The following is a 27,188-nucleotide window of genomic DNA, read 5'->3' as shown; positions in this document are numbered from 1 at the left end:
TGCTTTATACACCAATGGTGACCATTCAAACATGGAGAAAACACACTTTTTGTGTTCTTTTTCCCAAGTTTGCATTCCTGTAACTCATGAAGTATTAAACATATCTTAATATCCTTTTAGACTCTGGTTCAGAACAAACATCTCTTTTAGCATCTTCATTGATAAGGCCCTAAATGTTTCACCCCCAGAGATATTTGGCTCTCGATGTGGCTCCACGTGTACATTTGACACATTTTCAGTGGTCAAAAACCAAATGTGTCACTCTGCATTCAGTTGATACTTTTGATCTTTTAAAGAGGAATGACTGAAGTATAAATAATGTTGCAACTAGAACAGTATCTCGTTTCCCGCCATCAAAACAACTGCATAGAGCAACAACATCCGAGCGCTAAAATGGTCAAGTTTAATAATATGGTCTAGTTTCAGCGTTATTTGTTCTTCAGATATTCAAAGTGACCCACATTTGGATTTCGACCACTGAAAATGGGTCAAATTCAACTATATGCACATGGACCACATTGAGATCACTCAAGTGAAGACTACACTGTGTGGTGCAACTCGTCCTTTTATCTGGCGGACGCATCAGACAGGAGCGGCACTGTCCAAGAAGGTGGAGGGGGAGGAGCTTCCTGTGCTGTACATTAGTGACTAAGTAGCGCACCATTGAGAAGGAGTGTTTGGCCATCAAGTGGGCGGTCCTATCTGTTGGGGCGTGCTTTCACCCTCTGTTCGGACCATGCCCCGCTCCAGTGGTTCCACCGCATGAAGGATGCCAACGCGCGCGGGCAGGCGGGTAAGTACCAGGCTGGATGGTCCCCGGCCGGAGTCGGGCGATGGGGGCGTGGCCGAGTGTTTTTGAGCCACCTCAACAAAATAGTGGATTACTCAGTAAATATTCATCCATGCCATTTAATATGTTGGCTTGAAGATTGCTCAAATCAAACCTTCTGAGCTCAGACCTATGATGACATGGAATGGCCCAGACTGAGAGCATTACTGTAAACACAATCACAAACCGAAGGATGATCTGAAATGCTTGTCAGTGATATATCAACAGCACAGAGATGTTGGACATTAGGCTGTCATTATTGCTTTAATTTGAATGCCTCAGATTGTTGAGGACAGAGAGAATGACTGACCATGACCCCTGTAGACACTCCGAAATGAGGTCAAATAGTGAACACACACCAACACAAACACTCGTTATCAAGCTCTTTAAATGAGAACATACCAGAAGCACAACAGACTAACCCAAACCCTAATAAAAGCATTTGCTTTATGTTTAAATTATTTGTACTTTTAATGGAAGTATCAGATGTAGCTCACTACAGACCGAGGACAAAGTATAACTCGGTAAACACACACACACACACACACACACACACACACACACACACACAGAGTGAAGTGTACTCACACACAGGCAGAGACAGTCCAGGATGTTCTTAAACACAGAATGAAACTCTGTCTTACCCATAATTACCACGGTAAAACACACACATGTACACCAGAGACAGTGTAAGAACACAAGAAACGCTGAAAGAAGAGAGAGAGAGAGAGAGAGAGAGAGTGAAAGAGAGAATGTTTTTCAAGGTGTGTGTGTGGCTAATTTTAAACGCTCCTCGCGGCCCCCAGGGAAAATCCTGAGACACCAATCTAAAAGTTTGAAGCGCCAAGACGAGGGATCTCATTACACACACACACACTCTCTAACACACACACACACACACACACACAAACCCCAATACACACCCAAACCCCAATACACACAAACACACCCAAACCCCAATACACACAAACACACCCAAACCCCAATACACACAAACACACACAAACACACCCAAACCCCAATACACACAAACACACCCAAACCCCAATACACACAAACACACAAACACACCCAAACCCAAATACACACAAACACACCCAAACCCCAATACACACACACACAAACACACCCAAACCCAATACACACAAACACACACAAACACACCCAAACCCAATACACACAAACACACCCAAACCCCAATACACACACACAAACACACACACAAACCCCAATACACACAAACACACCCAAACCTAACACACAAACACACACAACACACCAAACCCCAATACACACAAACACACCCAAACCCCAATACACACAAACACACACAAACACACCCAAACCCCAATACACACAAACACACACAAACCCCAATACACACAAACACACCCAAACCCCAATACACACAAACACACACAAACACACCCAAACCCCAATACACACAAACACACACAAACACACCCAAACCCCAATACACACAAACACACACAAACACACCCAAACCCCAATACACACAAACACACACAAACACACCCAAACCCCAATACACACAAACACACCCAAACCCCAATACACACAAACACACACAAACACACCCAAACCCCAATACACACAAACACACACAAACCCAAACCCACACACACAACACACACACACCCAAACCCCAATACACACAAACACACACAAACACACCCAAACCCCAATACACACAAACACAACCCAAACCCCAATACACACAAACACACACAAACACACCCAAACCCCAATACACACAAACACACACAAACACACCCAAACCCCAATACACACAAACACACCCAAACCCCAATACACACAAACACACACAAACCCCAATACACACAAACACACACAAACACACCCAAACCCCAATACACACAAACACACCCAAACCCCAATACACACAAACACACACACACCCCAATACACACAAACACACACAAACCCCAATACACACAAACACACACAAACACAACCAAACCCCAATACACACAAACACACACAAACCCCAATACACACAAACACACACAAACCCCAATACACACAAACACACCCAAACCCCAATACACACAAACACACACAAACCCCAATACACACAAACACACACAAACACACCCAAACCCCAATACACACAAACACACACAAACACACCCAAACCCCAATACACACAAACACACACAAACACAACCAAACCCCAATACACACAAACACACCCAAACCCCAATACACACAAACACACACAAACACACCAAACCCTAATACACACAAACACACCCAAACCCCAATACACACAAACACACACAAACACACCCAAACCCCAATACACACAAACACACACAAACACACCCAAACCCCAATACACACAAACACACCCAAACCCCAATACACACAAACACACCCAAACCCCAATACACACAAACACACACAAACACACCCAAACCCCAATACACACAAACACACACAAACCCCAATACACACAAACACACACAAACCCCAATACACACAAACACACACAAACCCCAATACACACAAACACACCCAAACCCCAATACACACAAACACACACAAACACACCCAAACCCCAATACACACAAACACACACAAACACACCCAAACCCCAATACACACAAACACACACAAACCCCAATACACACACAATACCCAAACACCAATACACACAAACACACCCAAACCCCAATACACACAAACACACACAAACACACCCAAACCCCAATACACACAACACACACAACACACCCAAACCCCAATACACACAAACACACCCAAACCCCAATACACACAAACACACACAAACACACCCAAACCCCAATACACACAAACACACCCAAACCCCAATACACACAAACACACACACCCAAACCCCAATACACACAAACACACACAAACACACCCAAACCCCAATACACACAAACACACACCAAACCCCAATACACACACAAACACACCCAAACCCCAATACACACAAACACACACCAAACCCCAATACACACAAACACACACACAAACCCCAATACACACAAACACACACCAAACCCCAATACACACAAACACACACAAACCCCAATACACACAAACACACACAAACACACACCAAACCCCAATACACACAAACACACCCAAACCCCAATACACACAAACACACACAAACACACCCAAACCCCAATACACACAAACACACACAAACACACCCAAACCCCAATACACACACAACACACACCAAACCCCAATACACACAAACACACACAAACACACCAAACCCCAATACACACAAACACACACAAACACACCCAAACCCCAATACACACAAACACACACAACCAAACCCCAATACACACACAAACACACACCAAACCCCAATACACACAAACACACACCAAACCCCAATACACACACAACACACACCTAAACCCCAATACACACAACACACACACAAACACACCCAAACCCCAATACACACAAACACACACAAACACACCCAAACCCCAATACACACAAACACACACAAACACACCCAAACCCCAATACACACAAACACACACAAACACACCCAAACCCCAATACACACAAACACACACAAACACACCCAAACCCCAATACACACAAACACACCCAAACCCCAATACACACAAACACACCCAAACCCCAATACACACAAACACACACACAACCAAACCCCAATACACACAAACACACACAAACACAACCAAACCCCAATACACACAAACACACACAAACACACCCAAACCCCAATACACACAAACACACCCAAACCCCAATACACACAAACACACCCAAACCCCAATACACACAAACACACACACACACAAACCCCAATACACACAAACACACACAAACACACCCAAACCCCAATACACACAAACACACACAAACACACCAAACCCCAATACACACAAACACACCCAAACCCCAATACACACAAACACACACAAACACACCCAAACCCCAATACACACAAACACACCCAAACCCCAATACACACAAACACACACAAACACACCCAAACCCCAATACACACAAACACACACAAACACACACAAACACACCCAAACCCCAATACACACAAACACACCCAAACCCCAATACACACAAACACACCCAAACCCCAATACACACAAACACACACAAACACACCCAAACCCCAATACACACACAAACACACCCAAACCCCAATACACACACACACACACCCAAACCCCAATACACACAAACACACACAACACACCCAAACCCCAATACACACAAACACACCCAAACCCCAATACACACAAACACACACAAACACACCCAAACCCCAATACACACAACACACACAAACCCCAATACACACAAACACACCCAAACCCCAATACACACAAACACACACAAACACACCAAACCCCAATACACACAAACACACCCAAACACACACAAACACACACAAACCCCAATACACACAAACACACACAAACACACCCAAACCCCAATACACACAAACACACACACACCCAAACCCCAATACACACAAACACACCCAAACCCCAATACACACAAACACACACACACCCAAACCCCAATACACACAAACACACACAAACCCCAATACACACAAACACACACAAACACACCCAAACCCCAATACACACAAACACACACCCAAACCCCAATACACACAAACACACCCAAACCCCAATACACACAAACACACACAAACACACCCAAACCCCAATACACACAAACACACACAAACACACCCAAACCCCAATACACACAAACACACACAAACACACCCAAACCCCAATACACACAAACACACCCAAACCCCAATACACACAAACACACACAAACACACCCAAACCCCAATACACACAAACACACCCAAACCCCAATACACACAAACACACACAAACACACCAAACCCCAATACACACAAACACACACAAACACCCAAACCCCAATACACACACACACACACACCCAAACCCCAATACACACAAACACACACAAACACACCCAAACCCCAATACACACAAACACACACAAACACACCCAAACCCCAATACACACAAACACACACAAACACACCCAAACCCCAATACACACAAACACACACAAACACACCCAAACCCCAATACACACAAACACACACACACACAAACCCCAATACACACAAACACACACAAACACACCCAAACCCCAATACACACAAACACACCCAAACCCCAATACACACAAACACACCCAAACCCCAATACACACAAACACACACAAACCCCAATACACACAAACACACACACACCACCACACACACACAAACACACCCAAACCCCAATACACACAAACACACACCAAACCCCAATACACACAAACACACACAAACACACCCAAACCCCAATACACACAAACACACACCAAACCCCAATACACACAAACACACCCAAACCCCAATACACACAAACACACACAAACCCCAATACACACAAACACACACAAACACAACCAAACCCCAATACACACAAACACACCCAAACCCCAATACACACAAACACACACAAACCCCAATACACACAAACACACACAAACACACCAAACCCCAATACACACACAAACACACCCAAACCCCAATACACACAAACACACACAAACACACCCAAACCCCAATACACACAAACACACCCAAACCCCAATACACACAAACACACACAAACCCCAATACACACAAACACACACCAAACCCCAATACACACAAACACACACAAACCCCAATACACACAAACACACACAAACACACCCAAACCCCAATACACACAAACACACACAAACACACCCAAACCCCAATACACACAAACACACACAAACACACCCAAACCCCAATACACACAAACACACCCAAACCCCAATACACACAAACACACACAAACACACCCAAACCCCAATACACACAAACACACCCAAACCCCAATACACACAAACACACACAAACACACCCAAACCCCAATACACACAAACACACACAAACACACCCAAACCCCAATACACACAAACACACACAAACACACCAAACCCCAATACACACAAACACACACAAACACACCCAAACCCCAATACACACAAACACACACAAACACACCCAAACCCCAATACACACAAACACACACAAACCCCAATACACACAAACACACACACACCCCAATACACACAAACACACCCAAACCCCAATACACACACAACACACACCCAAACCCCAATACACACAAACACACAACCCAATACACACCACAAACACACCAAACACACACAAACACACCCAAACCCCAATACACACAAACACACACAAACACAACCAAACCCCAATACACACAAACACACACAAACACACCCAAACCCCAATACACACAAACACACCCAAACCCCAATACACACAAACACACACAAACACACCCAAACCCCAATACACACAAACACACCACAAACCCCAATACACACAAACACACACAAACCCCAATACACACAAACACACACAAACACACCCAAACCCCAATACACACAAACACACACAAACACACCCAAACCCCAATACACACAAACACACCCAAACCCCAATACACACAAACACACCCAAACCCCAATACACACAAACACACCCAAACCCCAATACACACAAACACACACAAACCCCAATACACACAACACACACAAACACACCCAAACCCCAATACACACAAACACACACCAAACCCCAATACACACAAACACACCCAAACCCCAATACACACAAACACACACAAACACACCCAAACCCCAATACACACAAACACACACAAACACACCCAAACCCCAATACACACAAACACACACAAACACACCCAAACCCCAATACACACACACACACAAACACACCCAAACCCCAATACACACACAAACACACCCAAACCCCAATACACACAAACACACACAAACCCCAATACACACAAACACACACACACCCAAACCCCAATACACACAAACACACACCAAACCCCAATACACACAAACACACCCAAACCCCAATACACACAAACACACCCAAACCCCAATACACACAAACACACACAAACACACCCAAACCCCAATACACACAAACACACCCAAACCCCAATACACACAAACACACACAAACACACCCAAACCCCAATACACACAAACACACACACACCCAAACCCCAACACACACAAACACACCCAAACCCCAATACACACACAACACACACCCAAACCCCAATACACACAAACACACACACACCCAAACCCCAATACACACAAACACACACACACCCAAACCCCAATACACACAAACACACACAAACACACCCAAACCCCAATACACACAAACACACACAAACACACCCAAACCCCAATACACACACAAACACACCCAAACCCCAATACACACAAACACACCCAAACCCCAATACACACAAACACACACACACCCAAACCCCAATACACACAAACACACCCAAACCCCAATACACACAAACACACACAAACACACCAAACACACACAAACACACACAAACACACCCAAACCCCAATACACACAAACACACACAAACCCCAATACACACAAACACACACAAACACACCCAAACCCCAATACACACAAACACACCCAAACCCCAATACACACAAACACACACAAACACACCCAAACCCCAATACACACAAACACACACAAACACACCCAAACCCCAATACACACAAACACACACACACACAAACCCCAATACACACAAACACACACAAACACACCCAAACCCCAATACACACAAACACACACAAACACACCCAAACCCCAATACACACAAACACACACACACCCAAACCCCAATACACACAAACACACCCAAACCCCAATACACACAAACACACACAAACACACCCAAACCCCAATACACACAAACACACACAAACACACCCAAACCCCAATACACACAAACACACCCAAACCCCAATACACACAAACACACACAAACACACCAAACCCCAATACACACAAACACACCCAAACCCCAATACACACAAACACACACAAACACACCCAAACCCCAATACACACAAACACACACAAACACACCCAAACCCCAATACACACAAACACACACAAACACACCCAAACCCCAATACACACACAAACACACCCAAACCCCAATACACACAAACACACCCAAACCCCAATACACACAAACACACACAACACACCCAAACCCCAATACACACAAACACACACAAACACACCCAAACCCCAATACACACAAACACACCCAAACCCCAATACACACACACACACACACCAAACCCCAATACACACAAACACACCCAAACCCCAATACACACAAACACACCCAAACCCCAATACACACAAACACACCCAAACACACACAAACCCCAATACACACAAACACACCCAAACCCCAATACACACAAACACACACAAACCCCAATACACACAAACACACACAATACACACAAACACACCAAACCCCAATACACACAAACACACACAAACCCCAATACACACAAACACACACAAACACACACAAACACACCCAAACCCCAATACACACAAACACACCCAAACCCCAATACACACAAACACACACAAACACACACAAACACACCCAAACCCCAATACACACAAACACACCCAAACCCCAATACACACAAACACACACAAACACACCCAAACCCCAATACACACAAACACACCCAAACCCCAATACACACAAACACACACAAACCCCAATACACACAAACACACACAAACACACACAAACACACCCAAACCCCAATACACACAAACACACCCAAACCCCAATACACACAAACACACACACAAACACACCCAAACCCCAATACACACAAACACACACCAAACCCCAATACACACAAACACACACAAACACACCCAAACCCCAATACACACAAACACACACCAAACACACCAAACACACACAAACACACACAAACACACCCAAACCCCAATACACACAAACACACCCAAACCCCAATACACACAAACACACACCAAACCCCAATACACACACAACACACACAAACACACCCAAACCCCAATACACACAAACACACCCAAACCCCAATACACACAAACACACACACACCCAAACCCCAATACACACAAACACACACACACCCAAACCCCAATACACACAAACACACACAAACACACCCAAACCCCAATACACACAAACACACCCAAACCCCAATACACACAAACACACACACACCCAAACCCCAATACACACAAACACACACAAACACACCCAAACCCCAATACACACAAACACACACCAAACCCCAATACACACAAACACACACAAACCCCAATACACACAAACACACACAAACACACCCAAACCCCAATACACACAAACACACCCAAACCCCAATACACACAAACACACACACACCCAAACCCCAATACACACAAACACACCCAAACCCCAATACACACAAACACACCCAAACCCCAATACACACAAACACACCCAAACCCCAATACACACAAACACACCCAAACCCCAATACACACACAAACACACCCAAACCCCAATACACACAAACACACACAAACACACCCAAACCCCAATACACACAAACACACACAAACACACCCAAACCCCAATACACACAAACACACACACACCCAAACCCCAATACACACAAACACACCACACCCAAACCCCAATACACACAAACACACACAAACACACCCAAACCCCAATACACACAAACACACACAAACACACCCAAACCCCAATACACACAAACACACACAAACACAACCAAACCCCAATACACACACAAACCCCAATACACACAAACACACCCAAACCCCAATACACACAAACACACACAAACCCCAATACACACAAACACACACAAACCCCAATACACACACAAACCCCAATACACACAAACACACCCAAACCCCAATACACACACAAACCCCAATACACACAAACACACCCAAACCCCAATACACACAAACACAACCAAACCCCAATACACACACAAACCCCAATACACACAAACACACCCAAACCCCAATACACACAAACACACCCAAACCCCAATACACACAAACACACACACACCCAAACCCCAATACACACAAACACACCCAAACCCCAATACACACAAACACACACAAACACACCCAAACCCCAATACACACAAACACACACAAACACACCCAAACCCCAATACACACAAACACACACAAACACACCCAAACCCCAATACACACAAACACACACACACCCAAACCCCAATACACACAAACACACCCACACCCAAACCCCAATACACACAAACACACACAAACACACACAAACACACCCAAACCCCAATACACACAAACACACACAAACACACCCAAACCCCAATACACACAAACACACACAAACACAACCAAACCCCAATACACACACAAACCCCAATACACACAAACACACCCAAACCCCAATACACACAAACACACACAAACCCCAATACACACAAACACACACAAACCCCAATACACACCCAAACCCCAATACACACAAACACAACCAAACCCCAATACACACACAAACCCCAATACACACAAACACACCCAAACCCCAATACACACAAACACACACAAACCCCAATACACACAAACACACACAAACCCCAATACACACAAACACACACAAACCCCAATACACACACAAACCCCAATACACACAAACACACACAAACCCCAATACACACACAAACCCCAATACACACCCAAACCCCAATACACACAAACACACCCAAACCCCAATACACACAAACACACCCAAACCCCAATACACACAAACACACACAAACCCCAATACACACACAAACCCCAATACACACAAACACACACAAACCCCAATACACACACAAACCCCAATACACACAAACACACAGAGTGAGAAATGTGTTTGCCTCTGTGTGTGTTTGTGTATTTCTAAGCCTCATTAATACTGTTTGATGATGTCTGTGTGTCGAAAGCCAAAAATGGTCGTTTCAGAGGTGCAGCGAGATATTACATTTTCATGAAAGATGAAGACAATCATCTTTTTCTTTGGAATAACGTGCCCGGATTAATCACGCCAAATAAAACCAGAAGTATGTGTTAGGAAAGAGTACATGTTGATTTGAAATGGTTAGTGAATGTGTGAAACTGTACTCACAGACGAGAAGGACCGGCTCTGACTGTAGGAACGCGATCTCGATCTCCGGCGTCTGTGTCGGCTGCTCCTGCGCTCCGGATGGTACTGATGGGAACGACAGGTGAAGTCTGTGTGTCTGAGGAATCTCTCCGTAATGGAGGAATCTCTTTCATGATCCTCAAACTCTTCCCGCTCATCACGACAGTGACGTCTGCTGGTCATTAAAACATACAGAAATATTACAAGAATTAACAATACATGAACACTGTTGTTCACACTCAAGTTTATAAGCTCACATTCACACATACTGCGGACTAATTGCCAAACATTTCCACTAGATGGCAGAAATCACTAGAAACAATCACATTCCATCACAATATACAGATGTGAACTGTAGGGGCGCTCTAATACATTATACCCCTCACAGATGTGAACTGTAGGGGGCGCTCTAACACATTATACCCCTCACAGATGTGAACTGTAGGGGGCTCTAACACATTATACCCCTCACAGATGTGAACTGTAGGGGGCTCTAACACATTATACCCCTCACAGATGTGAACTGTAGGGGGCTCTAACACATTATACCCCTCACAGATGTGAACTGTAGGGGCTCTAACGCATTATACCCCTCACAGATGTGAACTGTAGGGGCTCTAACACATTATACCCCTCACAGATGTGAACTGTAGGGGCTCTAACGCATTATACCCCTCACAGATGTGAACTGTAGGGGCGCTCTAACACATTATACCCCTCACAGATGTGAACTGTAGGGGCGCTCTAACGCATTATACCCCTCACAGATGTGAACTGTAGGGAGCGCTCTAACCCATTATACCCCTCACAGATGTGAACTGTAGGGGCGCTCTAACACATTATACCCCTCACAGATGTGAACTGTAGGGGCTCTAACACATTATACCCCTCACAGATGTGAACTGTAGGGGGCTCTAACACATTATACCCCTCACAGATGTGAACTGTAGGGGGCTCTAACACATTATACCCCTCACAGATGTGAACTGTAGGGGCGCTCTAACACATTATACCCCTCACAGATGTGAACTGTAGGGGGCTCTAACACATTATACCCCTCACAGATGTGAACTGTAGAGGGCTCTAACACATTATACCCCTCACAGATGTGAACTGTAGGGGCTCTAACACATTATACCCCTCACAGATGTGAACTGTAGGGAGCTCTAACACATTATACCCCTCACAGATGTGAACTGTAGGGAGCTCTAACACATTATACCCCTCACAGATGTGAACTGTAGGGGGCTCTAACACATTATACCCCTCACAGATGTGAACTGTAGGGGCTCTAACACATTATACCCCTCACAGATGTGAACTGTAGGGGGCTCTAACACATTATACCCCTCACAGATGTGAACTGTAGGGGCGCTCTAACGCATTATACCCCTCACAGATGTGAACTGTAGGGGCGCTCTAACACATTATACCCCTCACAGATGTGAACTGTAGGGGCGCTCTAACACATTTTACCCCTCACAGATGTGAACTGTAGGGGGCTCTAACGCATTATACCCCTCACAGATGTGAACTGTAGGGGCGCTCTAACACATTATACCCCTCACAGATGTGAACTGTAGGGGCGCTCTAACACATTATACCCCTCACAGATGTGAACTGTAGGGGCGCTCTAACGCATTATACCCCTCACAGATGTGAACTGTAGGGGCGCTCTAACACATTATACCCCTCACAGATGTGAACTGTAGGGGCACTCTAACACATTTTACCCCTCACAGATGTGAACTGTAGGGGAGCTCTAACACATTATACCCCTCACAGATGTGAACTGTAGGGGCTCTAACACATTATACCCCTCACAGATGTGAACTGTAGGGGCTCTAACACATTATACCCCTCACAGATGTGAACTGTAGGGGGCGCTCTAACACATTTTACCCCTCACAGATGTGAACTGTAGGGGGCTCTAACACATTATACCCCTCACAGATGTGAACTGTAGGGGCGCTCTAACACATTATACCCCTCACAGATGTGAACTGTAGGGGCGCTCTAACACATTATACCCCTCACAGATGTGAACTGTAGGGGCTCTAACACATTTTACCCCTCACAGATGTGAACTGTAGGGGCTCTAACACATTATACCCCTCACAGATGTGAACTGTAGGGGGCTCTAACACATTATACCCCTCACAGATGTGAACTGTAGGGGCACTCTAACACATTTTACCCCTCACAGATGTGAACTGTAGGGGGCTCTAACACATTATACCCCTCACAGATGTGAACTGTAGGGGGCTCTAACACATTATACCCCTCACAGATGTGAACTGTAGGGGCACTCTAACACATTTTACCCCTCACAGATGTGAACTGTAGGGGGCTCTAACACATTATACCCCTCACAGATGTGAACTGTAGGGGCGCTCTAACGCATTATACCCCTCACAGATGTGAACTGTAGGGGCTCTAACACATTATACCCCTCACAGATGTGAACTGTAGGGGCTCTAACACATTATACCCCTCACAGATGTGAACTGTAGGGGGCGCTCTAACGCATTATACCCCTCACAGATGTGAACTGTAGGGGGCGCTCTAACACATTATACCCCTCACAGATGTGAACTGTAGGGGGCGCTCTAACACATTATACCCCTCACAGATGTGAACTGTAGGGGGCGCTCTAACGCATTATACCCCTTACAGATGTGAACTGTAGGGGGCGCTCTAACGCATGATTTGTTTAGCACACTTTTCTAGCTGGACTGCATATTTTGTTCTGGACATGTATGATCGTGGAACAGATGTTCCTGTGTTTCAGAAGGGACAAATTATGGTGTTTCAGGCACGTCCCGCTGGGAGGAGGCCTCGGGGAAGACCCAGGATTAGGTGGAGAGATTACATCTCCACACTGGTCTGGGAACGCCTCGGGGTCCCCCAGTCAGAGCTGGTTAATGTGGCTCGGGATAGGGAAGTTTGGCGTCCCCTGCTGGCGCTGCTGCCCCTGTGACTTGATCTCGGATAAGCAGTTGAAGATGGATGGATGGATGGATGGAAGAATAGTAGTGAACAGTCAGCTTAGCGTTAGTAATGGGGTCTTGGTGAAGTCACATCGTAAAACATCAACAGTAGAACTCACGGCTGTGCACAATGTGACGGGAACTTACAGAATTGGGACTAAACAGCTGTGTGCCCACAAGAGAGACAATAAATCTGCTTGGGAGCATAAAGACTGGGCTGTGGAGCGATGGATAAAGGTCATGTGGTCTCATGAGTCCAGATTTACACTATTCCAAAGCGATGTGTGCATCAGGGTAAGAAGGGAAGCGAGTGAAGCACCCATCATGCATAGTGCCCGCTGTACAAGCCTCTGGGGGCAGGGTTATAAACTGGGGGTGCTTCAATTGGTCGGGTCGAGGATCAGCAACGTTATGTCAGCAAGTCAGCTGAATACCTGAATGTACTGAATGACCAGCTTATCATTTGATATATGATTTAAGTGACTCTTATTTGATCTAAAGCACCACAGCTACAGATAAGTCAGGTGGTGGACGACGAGTTGACCGTCCTGAGCTGTTCTGCACATGTATAAATGTCTGATACCTCCTGTCATCCCTCCTGCGTCCCGCTCCTCTCCTCTCCCTGTGACTCCTGCTTCTGTCTCGCTGTCTGCTGGATGATGTTGAGCGACTGCGTCGTCTCCACCGGTGTCTGCGGCTTTGGTACCGAACACGATGGCTCTGGCTTCGCTCTGATGATGGGTATCGCCGAGAGCGAGGCATCTACACATTGAAAACATATACATCATCAATACTAATGTGCACAACTGTGTGTGTGTGTGTGTGTGTGTAATATATACAGTCATGTGTACCCATCATCCTTCAATACCTTCCTAAATCTTATACACTCTTAGTGTTTTGTTCACTATTGCAGTTTTCTTTTTAGTATTCATCCTCCTGCATTACAGTGTGTGTGTGTGTTGACACTACATCTGATATTAGATAATATTTTACTCGTGTTTTTATGCTTTGCAAACATAAACATTTGGTTTTCTGTCATGTTGAACTTGGTTGCGTTTGCAAATGCTGCTCATTTAAATATGTTACTAAATGAACATCATCTAGCTGGCTACAATAGTGAGGTTTACTCAAACTGAAAATAACTTGTGATAGCATCAGTTACAATGGGCTGAAACTTATAAACCAATCAGTAATTATTTATATTATATGCCACAGTTTTACTGTCATTGAGTTATACGCTGTATTATGTTTAGCTGATACTGAATATTAAAAACATAGTAATTAAAAAATAACATTTGAGATATGTGTGTATATATATATATATATATCTAGCACAGCATATAATAAAGAGTGTGTTTATAACAGTCCTCTCGCGCTGCTCCGGTTGTTGTTGTTGTTGTTCTACAGTTCTCGCGTTCAGCACATCGACCAAACCGATAACCCACCGTCAGATACACCTCACCGTGAACAAGAGGACAATTATTAAAGCATTTACCGCTTTTGCAGCGACGCCAGTTCGTTTATCCCACAGAAAATCCGTCCCGACGTTCGTTTCACGCTCCGCGAACTATCGAGCTTCCGGTTATGCGTGCGCGCGCACGTAATTTCTCCCGCCGTGACCCCTGACCCCAAGCGCGTTCACGGGACGAGAAATGACAGTTGGTCAGAACTTTACACACATTTTTAATTGACTATATCACAATTCCAGTGGGTCAGAAGTTTACATACACTAAGTTAACTGCCTTTACGCAGCTTGGAACATTCCAGAAAATTATGCCGAGCCTTTAAACAGTTAGCCAATTAGCTTCTGATAGGAGGTGTACTGAATTGGAGGTCGTAGGGTTGCCACCTGTCACGTAAAATACGAAATAGTCGCGTATTTGTCCCGTACTTAAGCTGGTCAGACGGTGTCACGGAGAAATCATTCCAGATTGCCAATTTAACATGATATAAATCGGAAATTGTGCCTATAGTGGGTAAAACACCATCTGAAAAGTCCACAAATGGTGGTAAAACTGTGGATTTGTATATAAATGTTAAGATAAAACCATGTAGAATACAATCATAAATGCAAGTACAGGTGAAGGAAAAAAAATAAATGAATAAAATTATTAAAATATAAGTATAAACCATCAAATATGTATACATAAATAAGATAAACAAGACAAATAATCGAAAACATTTAACTAAATATTTTTAACATATAAATGATGTATTGTTTTCATAAGTCATGGGTCAGAAAACTTCTCATTTTAGCATATAAGAAAGGACATAACATTTTTATTAATGACACATATTAACTGTGGAGGATGTGTTTGGGGCCGTGACTTATTACTAATTACTTTTTAAAACCCTGATCGACCTCAACCAGATGAAAAATACAAGGATAGAGGAGAAACTATTCTTTAAATTCTTTCAAATAAATCATATAAAATCAAACAACATTTTGTAATTTCTCACGTATGAGAAGTTACTCATTCGGCCTTGTTAGATTTCTGTTACCCAGATTCATTTCTTGACTAAATTCTCCAACTATTAGTAGACAAAAACATAATAATTGCTTGTTATTAATTGTATTTTAGTTTGATAGACAAAATGAAAATAAAGAGTAAAATACACACTCATTATGACAATCTGAAGCAAACTTAAATATTGTGTATCAAAAATCACCTCAATACTCAATACTGGTGACCCAACACAGTGCCAAAACTAAACAATCAAACACAGAAATGTATAATGTTGGTAAAATCCCAATAATATGATAAATTATTCATCCCCATTGGAAAATGGAGATGTTTGTTTTCTAAGTGTTTCTTCTGCCTTTAGTTTCCGAACATCAGTACAAGAGAGCATTTGTGAAAGTCTCCATTTTCAGAGGAAAACCATGTAAACATGAAAAATCACTTCATTCTCTCGCAGCCAATAATTCAGCACATAAAACACACTGTGGTCATGTTTTACCATGTTAGTGAACACACATTTAACATGGTCTGTGTGCTAGTTTATTGACCTGGTGGTTTTTGAGGACGAGTGCATGTCACATGATTTGTTGACGTCTGGGTAATTTGACTAGTTTGCTTGTACAGCAGAAGAAATGTGAATTTAAATAAACCCATTTATTGTGCCATCCGAACTACAGTATGTATGAATATATGGTTAAATGTGTATTTATTTAGCATTGTTTTTCCCTGTTATCCATGAGACTTGATCAGACCTGAACTAAAGCACATGATGATTATAACTGTATAACAAGAGTAAAACCCCTTTAACTGTCTTCAGTGAGAATAAATCATGCCACAGACAGACAGCTTTCCATGTCTGTCCTTCCTCCAAGAGCGGGAGAGAAGAGACCGCATTCAGGATGTTTCTGGAAATTACTGCAGCAGAAAAAAACAACATTAAAATCAAAAACTTTCATTTAAGTTAACATGAAATCAGAACTGACCGTTTACTCTAATATCCTCCTGAAACCGAGCGTGACTGATGTTTCCATTCACATATAGATATGATAGCAGCCCGTAAGAAACATGCAAAACAAATATTTTGTTTTGACAAAATAGTTTTCCTAAAAATGTAAATACCAAATTATATAAATAATACCAATCTATATAAAGTCAGAATTATTTAATCAAATAGTTTATGATGTTTGCAGAAGTGTTGATTATTCATGTTACAGACATTACATCATTAGCATAATTAATTCAGATTTACAGTAACGTCCAGCATCATCCAATCACTGTCAATCATGTTCAAATAAAATGATCCATTATAAATGTTGAATCTATGAACTGATGATCATCGTCCCATGTGTGTCAAACATGTTGAGTGATACAAACATGCTCCCTTGCTCCCTATTTAGTGCATGACTTAACCTCCAGTGTGCTGTCTGTCTGCACTGGTCTCAGAACAGTTATAGGAGAGCTATAGGATGCTCCCTTGCTCCCTATTTAGTGCATGACTTAACCTCCAGTGTGCTGTCTGTCTGCACTGGTCTCAGAACAGTTATAGGAGAGCTATAGGATGCTCCCTTGCTCCCTATTTAGTGCATGACTTAACCTCCAGTGTGCTGTCTGTCTGCACTGGTCTCAGAACAGTTATAGGAGAGCTATAGGATGCTCCCTTGCTCCCTATTTAGTGCATGACTTAACCTCCAGTGTGCTGTCTGTCTGCACTGGTCTCAGAACAGTTATAGGAGAGCTATAGGATGCTCCCTTGCTCCCTATTTAGTGCATGACTTAACCTCCAGTGTGCTGTCTGTCTGCACTGGTCTCAGAACAGTTTAAATGCAGCTTATTTTCATCATAACTCCATATAAAGCCTCTGAAAGACACATTTATGTGATAATACACAGTAAATATGGGATATTTTAACTGGAAATTAGCATATTGTCCACAGATGTTGTCATTGTGTTTATCAGTGTGCCGTTTCACAATAAATTGCTCAAATATTTAAAATGTATATTTTAATTAAGGGTCGCAAACACAGTTTCACTTTTTATAACATTCACAAAAAAGTTTTATTTTCAAAGGTTGTGATTAAACTGAGGTGATGGAGGTGATGGAGCAGTCCGATCAAGTGTCCGGTAAACGTTCTCATTTGTGTTTAATATCGTAAATGAAGTCTGCCGGAAGTGTTTCCGGTGGGATGCGGCTGAGCTGGTCGTCATGTGAGCGCAGCGTCCACAGCTTCTCCAGTTCATACGTGTCTCTGGTGTCGGACAGCATGAAGTGAACCACTATTGATCCTGCAAACACAAACAACAGGATCAACGCCCGATCAATCGCACACGACTCTGATCACAAACACTCCACCAACCGAAGTCGATGCACTTCCAGTCGTCACAGTCCCGTCCCTCCAGACGCACGTGCGGGTCGCCGTCCTTCCGCAGGAACTTAAACTGCAAATATAAAGTGTGAATTATTCATTTCTATTCAACCAAAGTTAGAGAACGAGCACGGTCTGAGCCCTTATAAGTGCACTTGGACGTCATATTGGTACACTATGATTACAATATTATGCTAAATGGAACATTAATATAATTAATAAACCTCTTTTAACCTCGTGAGACCCGTGTCCACATACGTGCACGTTGTGTTTTGGCTTCGCTATACGTAACACTTAATGGAAAATAATTGAAAGCAACTGAATTCTGTTCACAAGACTCTAGACGGTCATTTAAGGGTTAAATTTCTGGCGCACCGAGTCACGTGACACAACAACAAGCGCTTCTACGGATGCAGCACCAACATAAGAGCAAAAGTTGTGACTGAATCCTGATTCAACCCGATCACTCGTGACTAAAGATGCGCGGCTCCTTTAAGGCTTCAGCACTGTCATGCCATCATGGACCGTGGGTAAGACTGGCACAGAGATGTACCACAACAAACTTCATTCAGCGGGAGAGGAACGGCGAATATGAAAAGTTTGTGTCCCGCACTTCAGCGTTACACCCCAAATTATTCCATTCGATTGTGCCACAAACATGAAGGTTTGAGCTGGTTTGGTGTTTGAGATATTAAGGGCTGTTTTTGGGGAGCGGTGATGTCACTCTCCACCTCATGTGCTTTGTGCTCACAAACAAACCCTGATCAGGCATGTCCAGGTCGCTTTGCCTTGAATTTGCACAGAGAGTTTAATGAGCTTATCATGAATGTCAAATATAAAGTAACTTTACCCACACTCACAAATACAGCACTGTTACATCTGTGTGTGTGTGTGTGTGTGTGAGAGAGTGTGTGTGTGTGTCTGTGTGTGAGTGTGTGTGTCTGTCTGTGAGTGTGTGTCTGTCTGTCTGTGAGTGTGTGTGTCTGTCTGTCTGTGAGTGTGTGTGTGTCTGTCTGTCTGTGAGTGTGTGTGTCTGTCTGTCTGTGAGTGTGTGTGTGTCTGTCTGTCTGTGAGTGTGTGTGTGTCTGTCTGTCTGTGTGTGTGTCTGTCTGTCTGTGAGTGTCTGTGAGTCTGTCTGTCTGTGTGAGTCTGTCTGTCTGTCTGTGAGTCTGTCTGTCTGTCTGTGAGTCTGTCTGTCTGTCTGTGAGTGTGTGTCTGCCTGTCTGTGAGTGTGTGTCTGCCTGTCTGTGAGTGTGTGTCTGCCTGTCTGTGAGTGTCTGAGTGTGTGTCTGTCTGTCTGAGAGTGTGTCTGTATGTGAGTGTCTGTCTGTCTGTGAGTCTGTCTGTCTGTGAGTGTGTGTCTGTCTGTCTGTCTGTCTGTCTGTCTGTGAGTGTGTCTGTATGTGAGTGTCTGTCTGTCTGTGAGTCTGTCTGTGTGTGTGTCTGTCTGTGAGTGTGTGTCTGCCTGTCTGTGAGTGTGTCTGTCTGTCTGTGAGTGTCTGAGTGTGTGTCTGTCTGTCTGTGAGTGTGTCTGTATGTGAGTGTCTGTCTGTCTGTGAGTCTGTCTGTCTGTGAGTGTGTGTCTGTCTGTGAGTCTGTCTGTCTGTGAGTGTGTGTCTGTCTGTGAGTGTGTGTGTGTCTGTCTGTGAGTGTGTGTGTGTCTGTCTGTGAGTGTGTGTGTGTCTGTCTGTGAGTCTGTCTGTCTGTGAGTGTGTGTCTGTCTGTCTGTGAGTGTGTCTGTGTGTGTGTCTGTGAGTGTGTGTCTGTCTGTCTGTGTCTGCCTGTCTGTGTGTGTGTCTGCCTATCTGTGAGTGTGTCTGCCTGTCTGTGAGTGTGTCTGCCTGTCTGTCTGTCTGTGAGTGTGTGTGTCTGTCTGTGAGTGTGTGTCTGTCTGTCTGTGAGTGTCTGTCTGTCTGTCTGTGAGTGTCTGTCTGTCTGTCTGTGAGTGTCTGTCTGTGAGTGTGTCTGTCTGTCTGTCTGTGAGTGTCTGTCTGTCTGTGAGTGTCTGTCTGCCTGTCTGTGAGTGTCTGTCTGTCTGTCTGTCTGTCTGTGAGTGTGTGTCTGTCTGTCTGTCTGTGAGTGTCTGTCTGTGTGTGTGTGTGTGTGTGTGTCTGCCTGTCTGTGAGTGTCTGAGTGTGTGTCTGTCTGTCTGTGAGTGTCTGAGTGCGTGTCTGTGAGTGTGTGTCTGTCTGTCTGTGAGTGTGTGTCTGTCTGTCTGTCTGTGAGTGTCTGTCTGTCTGTCTGTGAGTGTGTCTGTGTGTGTCTGCCTGTCTGTGAGTGTCTGAGTGTGTGTCTGTCTGTCTGTGAGTGTCTGTGTGTCTGTCAGTGAGTGTCTGTGTGTCTGTCTGTGAGTGTGTGTCTGTCTGTCTGTGAGTGTGTGTCTGTCTGTCTGTGAGTGTGTGTGTGTCTGTCTGTGAGTGTGTCTGCCTGTCTGTGAGTGTGTCTGCCTGTCTGTGAGTGTGTCTGTCTGTCTGTGAGTGTGTGTGTGTCTGTCTGTCTGTGAGTCTGTCTGTCTGTGAGTGTGTGTGTCTGTCTGTCTGTGAGTGTGTGTCTGCCTGTCTGTGAGTGTGTGTGTCTGTCTGTGAGTGTGTCTGCCTGTCTGTGAGTGTGTCTGCGTCTGTCTGTGAGTGTGTCTGTCTGTAGTGTGTCTGTCTGTGAGTGTGTGTGTGTCTGTCTGTGAGTGTGTGTGTCTGTCTGTGAGTGTGTCTGCGTGTCTGTGAGTGTGTGTGTGCCTGTCTGTGAGTGTGTGTGTGTGTCTGTCTGTGAGTGTGTGTGTGTCTGTCTGTGAGTGTGTCTGTCTGTCTGTGAGTGTGTCTGTCTGTCTGTGTTATTTGGATTCTACCAACAGCACAATCGAGCAGCAGCGGTCTGGATTGATTTGAGTGAGATGAGGTCGAGTGTGACCGTCACACCGCCCAAAAAACAACCCTTAATATCTCAAACACCAAACCAGCACAATGGAATAGTTTGGGTGATATTTAATTATATGGGGTGCAACTTCACGGAGGTGTTTCACACACGACAAATCCAAGGGAAACCCTTAATTAATTCAAAAGTCTTTATTAAATATCTCCTGATTAAACGCATTAATAATAGCAGCACATGTCCAATCTCCCCTCATTAAAGCACAAACACTATTAATACAATCATCATCTAAAGGAGTTTATTAATGTCATCTATGAAACTTATGTCAATTATATGAAACACTACAATGTCCCATTAAGTTGAATTGGGTCAGTTTGACACGGAGCTTCATAATGTTGTTAATGTGTTTTAAAGTGTTGTTAATGAATTCAATGACAGTGTAAGTTTATATTCAGTTATGAGAGAATAAAGATGAATGAATCGGAGCATCTCTAGCACACAGCGGTCACACTCGGGAGGTTAAAGGTCAAGTGTGTGTTGTGCGTTTGTGTCTTCATTACCACTTTAAGCACAAACTCGGCCATGGCGGTGAGGTGTCGAGGAGATGATCCGCTCACTATGATCATGTAATCGCTGTATTTCAGCTCTTGAGGGACTCTGATGACACAGATATCTGCAGCGTTCTCCTGTCGGAGTACTGACACCAACATCCTGACGTCAAACTCCTCCACAGACCCTGAACACACAACACACAACCGTCAACATGACACACAACCGTCAACACAACACACGACACGCATCAGACGACACGGGCGACACGACACAGGCGTCAGATGAGACGACACAGGCGTCAGACGAGACGACACACATCACAGGCGTCAGACGACACAGGCGTTGCACGCATCAGACACATCACATGACACAGGCGTCAGACGACACAGGCGTTGCACGCATCAGACACATCACAGGCGTCAGACGACACAGGCGTCAGCGACGACACATCACAGGCATCAGACGACACAGGCGTTGCATGCATCAGACACATCACACGACACAGGCGTCAGACGACACAGCCATCAGACGACACAGGCATCAGACGACACAGGCATCAGACGACACAGGCATCAGGCGACGATCAGACACATCACATGGCATCAGATGACCGACGACACAGGCATCAGACGACACGACACACATCACAGGCATCAGACGACACAGGCGTTGCATGCATCAGACACATCACACGACACAGGCGTCAGACGACACGACACGGGCGTCAGACGACACGACACGGGCGTCGGACGACACGACACGGGCGTCGGACGACACGACACGGGCGTCAGACGACACGACACACATCACAGGCGTCAGACGACACAGGCGTTGCACGCATCAGACACATCACACGACACAGGCATCATACGACACAGCCATCAGACGACACAGGCATCAGACGACACGACACACATCACAGGCATCAGATGACACGACACAGGCGTCAGACGAGACGACACACATCACAGGCGTCAGACGACACAGGCGTTGCATGCATCAGACACATCACACGACACAGGCGTCAGACGACACAGGCATCAGACGACACGACACACATCACAGGCATCAGACGACACAGGCGTTGCATGCATCAGACACATCACACGACACAGGCGTCAGACGACACAGGCATCAGACGACACGACACACATCACAGGCGTCAGACGACACAGGCGTTGCACGCATCAGACACATCACACGACACAGGCATCATACGACACAGGCATCAGACGACACAGGCATCAGACGACACAGGCATCAGACGACACAGGCATCAGACGACACGACACACATCACAGGCATCAGACGACACAGGCATCAGACGACACAGGCATCAGACGACACGACACACATCACAGGCATCAGACGACACAGGCGTTGCATGCATCAGACACATCACATGACACAGGCGTCAGACGACACGACACAGGCATCAGACGACACGACACACATCACAGGCATCAGACGACACGACACACATCACAGGCATCAGACGACACAGGCATCAGACGACACAGGCATCAGACGACCGACACATCACAGGCATCAGGCGACCCGACACACATCACAGGCATCAGGCGACACGACACACATCACAGGCATCAGGCGACACAGGCATCAGGCGACCGACACACATCACAGGCATCAGGCGACACAACACACATCACAGGCATCAGGCGACACAGGCATCAGGCGACCGACACACATCACAGGCATCAGACGACACAGGCATCAGGCGACCACGACACACATCACAGGCATCAGACGACACAGGCATCAGGCGACCACGACACACATCACAGGCATCAGGCGACACATCAGGCGACACAGGCATCAGGCGACCCGACACACATCACAGGCATCAGGCGACCACGACACACATCACAGGCATCAGGCGACACATCACAGGCATCAGGCGACACACGACACACATCACAGGCATCAGGCGACACGACACACATCACAGGCATCAGGCGCACACACGACACACATCACAGGCATCAGGCGACCACGACACACATCACAGGCATCAGGCGACCACGACACACATCACAGGCATCAGGCGACACAGGCATCAGGCGACCACGACACACATCACAGGCATCAGGCGACACAGGCATCAGGCGACCACGACACACATCACAGGCATCAGGCGACACCGACACACATCACAGGCATCAGGCGACCACGACACACATCACAGGCATCAGGCGACACAGGCATCAGGCGACCACGACACACATCACAGGCATCAGGCGACACGACACACATCACAGGCATCAGGCGACCACGACACACATCACAGGCATCAGGCGACACAGGCATCACACGATCACAGGCATCAGGCGACACACGACACACATCACAGGCATCAGGCGACACAGGCATCAGGCGACCACGACACACATCACAGGCATCAGGCGACACAGGCATCAGACGACACGACACACATCACAGGCATCAGGCGACCACGACACACATCACAGGCATCAGACTGACACAGGCATCAGGCGACCCGACACACATCACAGGCATCAGGCGACCACGACACACATCACAGGCATCAGACGACACAGGCATCAGGCGACCACGACACACATCACAGGCATCAGGCGACACAGGCATCAGACGACACGACACACATCACAGGCATCAGGCGACACAGGCATCAGGCGACCACGACACACATCACAGGCATCAGACGACACAGGCATCAGACGACACGACACACATCACAGGCATCAGACGACACGACACACATCACAGGCATCAGACGACACGACACACATCACAGGCATCAGACGACACGACACACATCACAGGCATCAGACGACACAGGCATCAGACGACACGACACACATCACAGGCATCAGACGACACAGGCATCAGACGACACGACACACATCACAGGCATCAGACGACACGACACACATCACAGGCATCAGACGACACGACACACATCACAGGCATCAGACGACACAGGCATCAGACGACACACACACACAACAGAAATTATGATCGTCCAGATGTAAATTCACCCCAAAATCTAAAAATAAGATTGATCATATTTTACATGAATTATTTTCCCTTTAATGAGAATTAAACATGAATGTCTTTGAGTGGTTTAGTGAGATTCCTCTAAATAATCCAGAATGATATTATAATAAAAGTTGAAATAATGTTTGTACTCACTGGTTTGATGGTGTTCAGATTCATCTGCGGTTAAACTGGACTGATGATCTGTTGTGCTGTTTCCAGCTGTTGTTGTGTAGTTTTGTGTTGTTATTGTGAATGTTTTTGTTTTATTACAGTCGTTTGAAACATGAATGACCTTCTTCTGTAAAGCTCGATTACAGCACCGAACTCCCGCCCTGAACATTGTCCTGTTAGACACGAGCCAGCGCGCTGCGATCATCCTGTATGATCGATTATAATACCTTCAAGTGATAAACTGATCGATATTTCTTCTCTGATATCAAACTACACGTCGCGTGCACCAATTGTCTGTCTTCTTCAGATGCGGAGCGCGTGTTTGACGCCCGTCGATATGTGCTCACGAGCGCCTCCTACTGTTGTGGAGGAGTTTCACGACTCATGACGTATAACTTAAAGGGACAGTTCACCCAAAAAATGAAAATTCAGCACTGGATTAGAAAACCATCAAAAGAGCTCTGCAGCTCCGCCCATTCCCATGATGCACTGTGAATGATGCAATTAAGTTTTATATAACATCAAAGCACAAAATAATATAATAAAAAAGGCATGTCATGACCTCTTTAAACATGCAGAGGTTATCTAAGGTGCTTTAGGTATGTATAT

The 27,188-nt window shown here is 45.2% G+C and overlaps 3 protein-coding genes across 7 annotated transcripts in view; 1 reads left to right on the top strand and 2 right to left on the bottom strand.

Annotated features, from left to right (window-relative positions):
• Window positions 1-16,718, bottom strand: part of LOC127655829 (dual specificity protein kinase CLK2-like) — a 25,602-nt gene extending 8,884 nt beyond the window's left edge. Inside the window, exons 1-3 of one of the 3 annotated variants that reach the window (XM_052143826.1) lie at window positions 16,621-16,718; window positions 15,709-15,887; window positions 12,118-12,310 (exon numbers count right to left, since the gene is read on the bottom strand). In XM_052143826.1, the coding sequence (XP_051999786.1) occupies window positions 12,118-12,310; window positions 15,709-15,887 (372 nt within the window). In that variant the 5' untranslated portion in view covers window positions 16,621-16,718. Of the gene's footprint in view, window positions 1-1,417; window positions 1,844-12,117; window positions 12,311-15,708; window positions 15,888-16,620 lie in introns of those variants that run through there. The other 2 variants (XM_052143827.1, XM_052143828.1) reach the window with 2 other exon arrangements.
• Window positions 16,719-18,744: 2,026 nt separating this feature from the next.
• malsu1 (mitochondrial assembly of ribosomal large subunit 1) lies at window positions 18,745-27,073 on the bottom strand. Its single transcript, XM_052143834.1, has 4 exons — window positions 26,562-27,073; window positions 23,375-23,550; window positions 19,941-20,022; window positions 18,745-19,869 (listed from the first exon to the last, which is right to left on the bottom strand). Exons 1-4 carry the CDS (start codon window positions 26,782-26,784, stop codon window positions 19,718-19,720), a joined length of 633 nt encoding a protein of 210 aa, XP_051999794.1. The 5' UTR covers window positions 26,785-27,073; the 3' UTR covers window positions 18,745-19,717.
• Window positions 23,565-26,552, top strand: LOC127655830 (histidine-rich glycoprotein-like). Of its 3 annotated transcripts, XM_052143830.1 has the most exons (4): window positions 23,565-23,755; window positions 23,989-24,870; window positions 26,080-26,235; window positions 26,280-26,552. In XM_052143830.1, the coding sequence occupies exons 2-4, from the start codon at window positions 24,040-24,042 to the stop codon at window positions 26,385-26,387; spliced, it is 1,095 nt and encodes a 364-aa protein (XP_051999790.1). In that variant the 5' UTR covers window positions 23,565-23,755; window positions 23,989-24,039; the 3' UTR covers window positions 26,388-26,552. The 3 variants fall into 3 exon arrangements, with proteins under 3 accessions (XP_051999790.1, XP_051999791.1, XP_051999789.1); XM_052143831.1 differs by lacking the exon at window positions 26,080-26,235 and having other exon boundaries at window positions 26,252-26,552; XM_052143829.1 differs by having other exon boundaries at window positions 26,080-26,552.
• Window positions 27,074-27,188: the final 115 nt, after the last annotated feature.

Source organism: Xyrauchen texanus, chromosome 15 (genome assembly GCF_025860055.1).
Source record: "Xyrauchen texanus isolate HMW12.3.18 chromosome 15, RBS_HiC_50CHRs, whole genome shotgun sequence".
Lineage (NCBI taxonomy): Eukaryota > Metazoa > Chordata > Actinopteri > Cypriniformes > Catostomidae > Xyrauchen > Xyrauchen texanus.
This window is presented reverse-complemented; position numbering and strand designations above follow the sequence as displayed.